Source organism: Acomys minous (assembly GCF_964271855.1).
Source record: "Acomys minous genome assembly, chromosome: 2".
In the NCBI taxonomy this organism is placed as follows: domain Eukaryota; kingdom Metazoa; phylum Chordata; class Mammalia; order Rodentia; family Muridae; genus Acomys; species Acomys minous.
Genome location: NC_140484.1, coordinates 77898088 through 77910294, shown reverse-complemented (window position 1 = coordinate 77910294; position 12207 = coordinate 77898088). Strand labels below are relative to the sequence as shown.

Sequence of the window (12207 nt, the reverse complement as noted above, 5' to 3'; positions counted from 1 at the left end):
AAGGCGCTTGCTGCTAAGACCGATGTCTTGAGTTCAAGCCATGGAACCATGGGGTAGAAGAAGAGACCCAAGTCCAGCAGATCGTCATCCTCTGATCTCCACATGCATGCCATTTACGTGCTCATGCATACACACACAAAATAAACTCAATTAAAAAAATTTAAAAGCGACTTAAAGGAAGGAAAGTTTTTGTCTTGGCTCACAGTTTCAAAGGCCTCAGTCCATCACGGCACGGAGGGCAGAGTGGAACACAGCAGTTCACATTGTGGTGGGCCATGAAGCAGAGAGGAAGACAAGATGTAGCCATGATCCCAAAGACCTGGCCCCAGTGACTTACTTACTGTTTCTAGAATCTCCCAAAAATAACACTCTGAGGACCAGATGCTGAAATTCAGAGCCTTGTAGGGGTGTTTGACGATCCCATCACGAGTTAGTGCTATTGAGTGCTCAGCCTGTGTTAGGTGAAACATGCCTTCTTTGGTCCCTTCCTTCTTCTTCTCCCCTTCTCAGAGGCCCTCGTTTTGTTTCCCAGTGCCGGACAGCTGGTGAAAGGGGTGCAGTGCTCACACATTGATGCCATGAGTGCCCATGTCTTCCTGGCCCACTTCCAGTATTTCGAGAACAACTTCTTCCTGCTCTCACCAGATCAGGTACCACTGGAGCGTGTTCCTGCTTCTAGCTCTCTCTTGATGCCAGGGTTGGGCCTAGATTAACTGTGGTGTCTAAAGATATTTATACCAAAATTATGCAGATAAAATATCGAACTAGCTAGAACCAGATATAGAAAGCACATCTGCTCCCAGGGTGGATGTCACTGATAAATTATCTTCCTGGGTGGATAACAGGTTGCATTCCAGGTTCCTGTAACTCTTTCTGTTTGTTTGAGTTTTGTCTTTTGAGAACAGGGTTTCTCTGTATAGTCCTGGATGTCCTGGCACTGACTCTGTAGACCAGGCTGGCCTTGAACTCAGAGATCTGCCTAGCTCTGCTTCCTAAGTGCTGGGATTAAAGGCAGGTGTCACCATCGCCTGGCTCATCCCTTACCTCTTATCTGTAGGCACAAAGACCCTCTCTCCAATACATGTAAAAAAAAATGAAGTCATACTAACTACCTTTCCCCCCCTCTCTGTACAATCATCATGATACGAAATAAATCTACATTGTTATATCAAAATAGTGGCATAAGGGCCATAAAGATGGATTGGCAGGTAAAAGCACTTTCTGTCAAGCCTGGAAACCCGGGTTCATAGTCCCTGGGATACACGTGGTGGAAGAAAAGAACTGACTTCTGAAATTGTCTTCTGGGCTCTAAGTGCATTCTGTGGCATCCTTGCTCACATACATAAATGAATAAACATAATGAAAAATCAAAACAGTCACATAATATTCTGTCCTATTCACATGCCAGGCATTTGACTTCCTATTGGGGGACATAGATGCTATCTCATTCTTTCTTTTGTAATCATAAATGAGATTGTTCCCTCAGCTATTAGTGTTCAAAGGAGTGGTACCTACACCATGAGGCATTCTGTTACATAAATGGGCATTTATAAAGCATTGTATGTTCTTGCTTTTATTATTGCTGGTGCTTATCTTTCAGGTCAATTGTTTAGCATGGAAATACTGGGAAGTTTCAAGGTCCTCTATGCCACCATTCCTCTTGGCCTCCCTCCCGTAAGTGAGCTCCTTTCTGACTCAGCCACCAGATAAGGGGGTGGGTCCCCAGAGTTTGTGATCCCCCTGGCTTTTTTAAGGAACCAGACGCAGGGTGGAGAATGCCTTAGACACCCCATGACCTAGGAATTTGGGATTACTTCTGAGCTCTGAATGGACAAGGTTTCACATAGACTCTAAATTAGATTGTGATGGGCAGACTTGCTTTCACACACAAGGTACATCTCTGGGAGAGCTCATGCCTACAGGGCATCCCTGGAGGTGGTATCTGGTGTTGATGTTGCCTCTGGTACCCGGGGCCAGTGCAGAGCGGACACTGCTTTCTTTCATCTTCTGGTCTCTCTGTAGGTCCCGCCTCCTGGCATCAGTTCCTCCCTCTCGCTGTGTGCGTTTTCTCATCAGCTTGGGGAAGAGACACTTGGACACCTTGGTTTTAGATTCCCACAAAAGAAGTTTGATCATCAGGAAGGTGCAACATTGTGTGGTAAGAGGAATTCCTGAGAGACACTTTGCTTAGTGCTCTGTCCCTTCAGCGTGTTTGTGATAGTCTCAGGGAATCTGTGTGTGTGTGTGTGTGTGTGTTTGTGTGTGTGTGTGTGTGTGTGTGTGTGTGTGTGTGTGTGTGTGTGTCTCCAGAAGCTGTGGAGGGGAATTTAATGGGATCTTGAGCTTGCAGTGATGGTTACCAAGTCTGCCTTGTAAAAGCTCTGACTCAGAGCTGGCACTGAAACTATTGTGTGGGGTGATCTTTGCCATTCTGGAGACTTCCATCTCGGAGAGAGAATGCTGGACAGCCACTGTGATGGAATGGGTTCTTTTCAAGCCTTGTGATCAGCTGGTTCTGTGGCAAACCCTTCCTCAGCACCCTCGTGTGTAAGGTGGATGCAATAGGACCTCATTCTGCAACTCCTGTGGGCATTAAGTGGGTAATGCTTTGCTGAATGCCAGGGTCCTGGACAGAATGTTTGGGGACCTGGACATTTCTTTATCTTTATAAAGCACAAATGACTGGTTCTTATAGTTCCTTTGATGGTGGAATGGACTGAGGCCCGTAACACAGCACAGTGTCCTAGCCCTAGCAAACACTCTGCGCATGCTATGTTTTGAGAAAGAGTTCTGGAGGCTCAAGTGCTGCTTCCTATGTCAGGCCATGATAACTGCCTTATGTTGCTGATGATGGAGCCTGGGACCTTGTGCATTCTGGGAGAGTGCTCTACCACTGAGCTGTGTGTCTTGCCCTTGCTTATCAAACTCCACAATATTAACAGTGACAACAGTCTCCATTTACTGAGTGCAGAGCATGCGCTAATCTGGGAGTTCCCAAGCACCCGAGGCCCACTTCCCTGAGTGGGGGAATCAGACTCGCCACCATCTTTGGTGGTCTGTGGCAAGGCAGGCTATTCTGATCCAGGACGCTTTGTGGGGTTTGCGGATGGGGAGTTTTCTCAACAGGTCACGAGCTTGCTCCCAGCTGGGTCTCTCATCAGCTGTACTTGTTGGTTTCAGGATGGTGTCATTGCTGATGAGTACACCGTGGACATTGTGGGTAACCTCCTGTGCCACCTGCCAGCCACCTTCATTGAGAGAGGGATCTCGCCCAGAGCCTGGGCCACCGCTCTGCATGGCCTCAGAGGCTGCACGGCTCTCAGCTCTGAGCAGAAGGCTGCTGTGAGGTTCAGGCTCCTGGAGCAGTGGGGGTAAGAGGGGCCTGCTGTGGGGGTGCGTCAGGTTGGGTGAGGGTGGCTTGCTGCTGCTTCCTGTTCTCTGTGAAGAAGACCACCAGGCTAGGAAGAGAAACCTCCGCTGACTCTGAATACGCGACCTTTCACCTCTTGGCTTCAGGCTCCCTGCCAACGGGAACAGTTGCAGCTGGCAGCAGGCCATCATCGACTCACCTTCGTGTTTGGAGGTGAAGGAGTTTTGAGGAAATGGTCCTTTAAGGCCTCATTGGCCAAGTGCTTGCTGCACAAGCATTGAGACCGGAGCCCAATTTCCAGAAAACATGCAAAACAGCCAGGTGTGGTGACCTGTGTCTGTAACCCCAGCCTTGGGGAACTGGGGCTAGCTTACTAGTCCAGCTGCAGGACACTGAGAGTCTCTGTCCAAAAACGACAACAGGTGGACAGTTGTTGAGGACTCACACCCAAGGTTATCCTCTGGCTTCTTCATACACCTGTACATGTATGCACAATCACTCACACACATGCACATGCACTCACAAAGATATGACACTTTAAATGTAATCTATTGGTATTCCATTGTTTTGGGGGGCTGCTTTCTGAATGCTGGGGATAGAGGCCAGTGCCTTGTTCATGTTAGGCAAGGGCTCTTCCATTGGGCTCCATCCCTGGCCCTTGTTATTTTGAGGCCGGCTTTTTTTCTGTGTAGGTCCAGCTGGCCTTGAGTTATGTAGCCCAGGCTAGTCTTGAATTGTAATTGCCTTGACTCAACTTCCTGAGTCCCAGGATTATAGGTCCTGGCAAGAGGAGTTCTTGGCTCATAGAGAGGTTGAGAGGAAGGTAGAGACTCCTGTGTATCTCCTCTGCCCACTGAGTCCTCCGGCATCGCTTCCTTATTTCATCATTCCCTACCACAACTGTGTATGTATTCTAATCCATGAACTGCATATTTATTCTAATCAAATCAGCATCATTGTTGACATTATCACCCAAGGTCCAGAGTTTACTCGAGGGCTCACTCTTGGTATACATCCGTTAGACTTGGGCAAATGTGTGATGCCATAGTCCCCATTAAAATTTCATCATACTGAGCCCATTAAAATATCATACTTTAATGCTAGCACCAGGGAGGTAGAGTTCAAGGCCAACCTGGTCTACAGAGTGAGTTCCAGGACAGCCAGGGCTACACAGAGAAACCCTGTCTTGAGACGCCAACTGTCTCAGTCGGGAAAGGCATTTGCAGCCAAGTCAGATGGCCTGAACTCCCCTCCTGGAACCCACGTGGTGGAGGGAGATAGTGGGAAACTGTAACCTGTTTTATGACCTTCCCACGTGTGCCATGGCATGTGCTCCCCCATAATGTAAAAATGATTAAATGAAAAATAAGAATATTTAGTATTTTTCGACTCTTACCAGCCTCTGCTCTGCCTGGCCAGTCCTCCACCCTGTACCCCTGGCTACCACTGACAGCTTTGTCTTCTCTGATGGTCACGTAGTGGGAACATGCAGTACTTAGCCTTTTCAAACAGGCTTTTCCCACCTAATACCATTTATTTATTCCTGCTTTTTCATGGCTTGATGCTTCATTTCAATAGCCCACTGTCTGGAGGTGTCTGGGGTGATTTATGCACTCACTCGCTGGAGGGCATCTCCATGCCTTCCAAATTTTGGCCATTATAATTAAAGTTGCTGTAAACATTTGTAAGCAGATATTTTAGGGACATGAGCTTTCAGAACCCTTTTGTAAATGCAGAAGTGTGCAGTTGCTGGGCCATATTGTTTTGTAAGAAACCATGGAAATGTCTTTCACAGAGGCTGCCCCATCTTGCACTCTTAGCATTAGTGAGCGACAACTTCTATTTCTCTACATTATTATTTTTTGTTAAGATACTGATGATTGGCTGGTGAGATGGCTCATGGAGTAAAGGTGCTTGTTGCTAAGGCTGGTGATTTGAATTCTATTTCTTGGATAATTTGGTGGAAGGAAAGAATTGACTTATTTAACATGCCTGCTGTGACACATGCCCTTCCTCCATAAATAAATGAATACAATAAAAATTTAAAAAAGATATTTAGGCTGGGCAGTGGTGGTGCACACCATTAATCCCATCACTCAGGAGGCAGAGGCAGGAGGATCTCTGGGTTCAAGGACATCTTGGTGTACAGAGTGAGTTCCAGAACAACCAGAGATACACAGAGCAACAAAATGTGTTTTAAAAAGATATTATTATTGATGATGAAAAAGAAACCTGGATCTAGGTAAATGCGAGCTCCCTGGATCCAACCAGAACTGTCATTTCCTACGTAGAATTTCCTGTTGTGGATCAGACATGTCAGTAGGACCTTGATATCAGTTAGTGTTGAGATGACAGCTTTAAATTTTTTTATATTTATATTTAATTTTTAGGTGTGTGTGTGTGTGTGTGTGTGTGTGTGTGTGTGTGTGTGTGTGTGTGTGTTTACATAGTGGAGGTGCCCATGGAGTCCAGAAGAGAGCATTGAATCTTGAACCCCTTTCAGGTGATTGTGGACTGCCTGATATGGGTGCTGGGACCCAAACTCTGGTCCTCTAAAGAACAGGAAGTGCTCTTAACAGCTGATCCATCTCTCTAGCTCCTTTCCTCCTTTTGTTTTCAGTTCTTTTGGAGACAGGGTCTTGCTCTACAGCCCATGCTGGCCTGGAACTAACTCACTATGTAGCCTAGCATGGCCTCAAACTCCTAGTGTCCCATCTCAATTACTGAGTGCTGGGAATAAATATTTTGACACTAGTCATTTGTCACAGGCATTTTGCTATTTTCTAGAGTGTAAATGACTCTTCCTGAAATGTTTATAGGTAAAGAATTCTATAGGTGGACTTCAGGTACGGCTGGATCCATGGCCTCAAATGGTGTTATTTCTCCCACCCCTCATCTCAGTGGCCTTAGTGCGGCCTGCGTTTTCTCCATGTGGCGACAAGGGTGACCTCTAGTATTTTCTTTCATGGGAGAGATACCAGAGAAAAGGAAGAACCTCCTGGTAGTTGCAGCAGAAGTCCCAGGGATGGCTCTGATAGGTCAGCCTATATTGATTACCTATTGTTTTTTCCTTTTGGTCAGAGAAGTGAGAAGACTTGACTGACAGCCTTTCTGGGTACGGAGGATGGTGAGATGCAACGGCATCAGTTATCATCACAGCATGCCCTTTCATTTTGCTTCTTGTATCTCTTCCTAGACCTCCTCAGAACTGGACAGCAGAGACGACGAAGGACTTGGCACCTTTCTTAGCATTTTTCTCAGGAGACGAATTACACACTGTGGCCACAAAGGTATCACTGTGCCTTATATTAAGAAGGCTGATGGAGGGGCTGGAGAGATGGCTCAGTGGTTAAGAGCACTGTCTGCTTTTCCAGAGGACCTGGGGTCAATCCCCAGCACCCACATGGCAGCTCACAAGTGTCTGTAACTCCAGTTCTGAGGGATCTGACACCTACATAAAATAAAATATAAAAATAAATGGCCAAGAAGACTAAAGGAGAAAGGGAGAGGAAGTGTGGTTGATTATAACTTGTCAGTTTGCTGACAGAGTCTGTGGTTCTTGAAGCTTCTACCAAGTCTCAGACACCTCTGATATTTCTGGCTTCATGTAAGATTATCCAAGGCTCTAGGGAAGCTGGTAGCTAGATGAACTCAAGACCTTCCCCCTGCAGATGTGGTCAGCGCAGCTGCTGCCACTCATCTTAGTACTCTGCTGTGTGTGAGCACCTGACACACACACCCGTTCTAGATCGTAGACCCAAAGGAGAATAGTCACATGGACAATAATCAAACCACAACTCTTTACTGTGCGGACTTCAGCTACAATGTAAGTGAGTCAAAGTCAAGCAGCAGGGAAAACAAGCACAAGCCTGCCTGCCCTTCTCTGCTGTGCAACTCCGTGGCCGTGAGCAGGACACGGGAAGAGCAACAGAGGGAGTCATCTCGACTCAGGGTTTTGGAGGGTTGGTCAGTTGGTGCTGTGTGCTTGGGCAGAACCTCACAGCGGCAGGAGTGTGTGAGGGAGGCTGTTCTTCATGGCTGGCACACGGAAAGCAGGGGGCAAATGCAGGACAAGACCATGGCAGGCTGTAACCTTCAAGGCTATGCCCCCAGGGATGTACTTCCTCTGACTAGACCCTGCCTCCTTCCTGCTCACCACCTCCCAATAAAACTGTCATAACATGAACCCATCAAGAGAGTGATCTATTGATTGGGCCAAGCCCTCATGATCTAATCTTGCTTGGAAAACTCAGAGACACACAAAGGTGAGCTGCACTAATCTAGAAGATTCTTAACCTAGTCAAGGAGACAATCAAGGTTAATCACCCCAGTGACAGCAGTCCCCACAGTCTTACTGGCATTGAACAAGATGGGTTGTTTCTATCCTTCTGCATCCTAAGTTGGTTTCTGAGGCTGTTCATGGGTCTCCTGACAGTGCAGGGCTCACACTTTAGGAAAAAGAATCCCATTCTCTTGAGGGCTTTGGCTGGACAGTGGCACACCACCAGCCAAAGGCAAATCTCCTTCCTTCGAGGTAGAGGAAAGTGATCAGCTTTAGGACAGATCACACCCCATGTTCTCACACCCATGCTTGCACACACAGACACACACAGACACACACACACACAAACACAAGGTACACAGTGCGTGCGCTTGGTGGGGCCCGAGCAAGGGCCTGCCACCCAGTGCCACGTATGCACAGCATATATGTCCAGCCATAGAAAAAAGATCTTTTTGGTGTCCAAATATGTAATCTCAAACAATATATATGTGAGTATTATATGCAGATCTGTTATTAAAAAAATCACTTGTGAGGTTGTAAAAAGACTTCTATCAACATGGCAAGACCCGAGAAACATCATGGGGCTATAAAAATCCCTGCACTGCAACCAACTGTGGTGCTAGGATACTCAGTACATGAATAAATATTAGCTAAATTAATTTTGAGCATGTGCAAAACAGGAGTGGTTCAGAAGTGTACAGGAGAATGGTTAATGCTAAATTCAGGGTCATTGTTACATCTAAGCGCGAGCAAAGTGGGAGGGGGAGGGGGAGGAGAGGGGGAGGGGGAGGGCTGAGCCTGTCAGTTGTGTCTGTGATGTTTTATTTCTGAAGCTGCAGGCAGTGTGGGCATGTGCAGGCTTTGTTGGATTATTCTCTATGCTTTTAAAAATAAAACAAGATATACATACTTCTGGTTAAACAGATCCTGAATGTCCCAGAAGCTCTTGGATGCAAAGCAGCCCCCCCCTTCCTTGAGAGGCAGTCTCCACTCCCAGATTCCTCGGGTTCTTTTCAGAAAGCCCCACCCATGTGTGCATACACACTCCTCTTAAAACTAGAAAGTAGAAAATCCCAGGCACTTGCCTATGCACTTTGCATAAAAAAAAGCAAACCAAACAACCCCCCCCCCCAACCCTTATAACTGTAAAGGCCATGGCTAAAGGCACTTGCTGTCAAGCCTGAAGATCTGAGTTTGAGCCCACAGACTTAAATGGTAGAAGAGAACTGACTCCCCAAAGCTGTCTTCTGACCTCCACACATTTGCCATGGCATGTGCATCCCCCAAATAAATAAATGTTTAAAAGGTAAAGATATTAACTATTAATACAGTCATGAGGGATGGGGGGAAGCATAGGCGAAATACATCCTAAGGTGATTTCCTCATTGAGCAACACTGTAGATTAGAACATATCACACAAACTGATAGCAACAAGTGACATCATCTCTTGGGCGCACTGTTGTTATGTGGCCCATTGACCAAAAGTTATCAAGCAGGACCTGGCTATCTTTTCAAAAAACTATCTTCCTTCCTTCCTTCCTTCCTTCCTTCCTTCCTTCCTTCCTCCCTTCCTTCCTGTGTGTGTGTGAGCGCATGCATGCACATGTGCATGTGAAAATCAGAGAATAGGGGAATCAGTTCTTCTTCCACTATGTGGCTCCCAGGGATGGAATTCAGGTCGCCTAGCTTTGGCAGCAAATGCTTTACTCACTGAGCCAACTTGCTGGCCCTTGGCTGTCCTTTCATATAACTGCTTAAGCAGCATTACCACACACACACACACACGTGGGACCATTATTGTACTTGTGGTCCATCCTTGACCAAAGGGGAATTGACTATGCAGTGTGTGAATGTTGCAGAACCTTAGTGGACATTAGAATAAGCTAGAGAGAGCCACTTGGTGGCAGAGACTCATAATCCCAGCACTCTGGAGGCCAAGGAGAGAGTATTGCAAGTTCAAGGTCAGCTTGAGCTACTGTAGAGAGACCCTGTGCAAGGGGAGCAGGAAGAGAGGGAGGGAGATAAATAGGTGGAGCTCTGAGGAGACTCTGGAGTGGTCACCATACTGGACTATCTGACTCAGCATCTATGGCATTCAGGGTTGACTGTATAATTTGTAGGCATCTCTTTCATCCATCCAAGGATAAGAACTGAATGTGTGCCTGGTGACTCTAGTTCTGAGAGGGGAGGTGCCTCAACAGGGGGCACATGTCACAGAGAGGCAGGGCCCTGTTAGAGGGCCTGATGCATTTTCTGGGCCCACAGGCCAGGCTTCCTAATGACGTCTCAAGTCTCAACAAAGCGGACTATTTCTATATGAGGAATGACACCTCCTCAAGTGCCCCTAAAGCTCTCCCATTGTTAAGCTGTGCCTAGAATTTATATGTAACCCTCCTCTGCCTATGTATCTTATGTGTATTTGGGCTGGAGAGATGGCTCAGCCATTAAACATTAGGCTCACAACCAAAATATTTTATGTGTGTGAGTGTTTTCCCTATGTGTATGTCTGTGTACCATGTGCATGCCTGGTGCCCGAGGAGGTCAGAGGGTGTTGGGTCCCCTGGAACTGGAGTGTTTGAAGATAGTTGTGAGGCATCATGTGGGTTCTGGAGATAGAAGCTGGGTCTTCTGCAAGAACAGCAGGTGCCCTTAACCACTGGGCCATCTCTCCAGGCCCCAAGTTTGACTTCTTGACATGAACTCTGGTGCCCCTGTTTGTCCACTTCCCCTTGGTGGCTAGATCTGGTGACGCTCAGAGGAAGAGTAAGCAGGCTACCAGGAAGAGACTTGATAGTCTGTGATCTTATAGTGGGGGACGCGGTCCCCTTCTGTCACAGACCTAGGGGAGGGGAATAGGATGAAAGAGGGAGGGAGGGGGAATGGGAAGATACAAGTGAAGGGATAACAATTTAGATGTAATCTGAATAAATTAATTAAATAAAAAAAATAAAAAATATTAAACATAAAGCTAAAAATTAAAGTAGTTCCAAACCAAGAAAGATATATGCAAACTTACATCTTTTGTAGATATTGTCAGCCTGCTTCGTGATGGCGTACCATTCAATAGTCCTGGAAAATCTCCCATTATCAGTTCACTTGGTGATGGCGTACCATGCAACAGTCCTGGAAAATCTCCCATGTGCAGTCGTTTACACCAAGTCCAGCATTAATTATTATCACTTTATTTTTGTCAATCTGATAGGTGGAAGGTGATGCATGTCTGTTATTTAGCGTTTATCTTATTGTTGTGGAAATCAAATATCATTTTGGTAGTATTCCTTATTAGAGACAACATTAATTGGATGAGGGATTAAATTTATACATCAGGCTATTATGAAGAAGAAAACCCCACCTTGAGGCATTACGTAGTGATACACTTTAAATTCTGATTTAAATGCATCTCATGTGTTCTTTTTTTTTTTCCCTTTTAACTCCAGTTTCCTCATATCCTTCAACAAACAGCTTCTAAGATGACTGGGATGTTGCTCCCCAAAGAATTCCTCTGGGCTGTCTTTGCGTCAGTTCGGAATAGCAGTAATGAGAGCCCCAGCTTTGACCCCACTTCTGGTGAGTGTTTCTAGGGTGTTTGACCCTGCATCTAGGGTGGCATTATTTTAGGTTGAGTTTGTGACATAACCGAGCTTCCTTCTCAAATGGCAAAACCCACAGGACAAAGAGTGACAGCTCTGTAACATGATTTGAAATCAGGTGCCAGGCTTGAAAGTTTGATGAGTGAACATGTGACAAACATTTCAGTAGATTTGGCTTATGGATTTTGAAGATTTATTAATTGTTATTTTATGAGTATGGAGAGTTTTGCTTACATACATGTATGTGGCACATGTGTGCAGTGTCGTCAGAGACCAGGAGAGGGTACTGACCCATTGGAACTCGCATCACAGATGGTTGTAAGTTGCCACCTGGGTTCTGGGAATTGGACCCAGGTCCTCTGAAACAGTTAGTGCTCTTAACTGCTGAGCCATCTCTGTAGCCTTAATTTGTCTCATTTTAAAGGATCGCTATAGCTTAGCAGCTAAATGGCACAAGTCGGTAGGGTTTGAATTCTGACTTTGTCACTTACTGGCTGTGTGACTTTCTCTAAGATCTTCAGGTTCTTGGTGACTGAGGTCCCCCTGCTCCTTTCTTTCCTTCTTTTTTTTTTCCTCAAAATAACTTTTATTTGATACTTAAATTAAAAAAAAATTTTATTTTACTTTTATTGAATGTCTGATTTACACATCATGCCCCCAAATCCCTCTCCTCCCCCCAGTAAAATAAAACAGACAAAAAATCTTGTCACAGAAGCTATAGTGTATCATGCAGTATAGCCTTTTGCCCACATATGCTTACTTTCAAATGTTCATTGCTACAAGTCATGGGTCTGGTTTGAGGCCTACACTATTGTTACTGGGTCCTCACTGGGACTGTTGTCAGATATCCCATTGTTGCCGTGTGTCAGGGAGATTCTTAATCTTTGAATCTGCAGGTCTGGCCCCTTCATGTATTCCAGCATGGGGTAGATGTTGCGGTGAGGTCCACTCAGAGCCCTGGATTA

The 12207-nt window shown here is 45.9% G+C and overlaps 1 protein-coding gene across 3 annotated transcripts in view; it reads left to right on the top strand.

The window, feature by feature from the left end:
- The window catches only part of OTOA (otoancorin), a 56940-nt gene that overhangs the window by 20754 nt on the left and 23979 nt on the right, over nucleotides 1-12207 (top strand). For all 3 annotated transcript variants that reach the window (XM_084762633.1, XM_084762634.1, XM_084762635.1), the window contains 6 exons: nucleotides 533-650; nucleotides 1601-1674; nucleotides 2023-2158; nucleotides 3181-3371; nucleotides 6567-6660; nucleotides 11090-11219. In XM_084762633.1, coding sequence (XP_084618759.1) covers nucleotides 533-650; nucleotides 1601-1674; nucleotides 2023-2158; nucleotides 3181-3371; nucleotides 6567-6660; nucleotides 11090-11219 — 743 coding nt within the window. The remainder of the gene's footprint in view (nucleotides 1-532; nucleotides 651-1600; nucleotides 1675-2022; nucleotides 2159-3180; nucleotides 3372-6566; nucleotides 6661-11089; nucleotides 11220-12207) is intronic.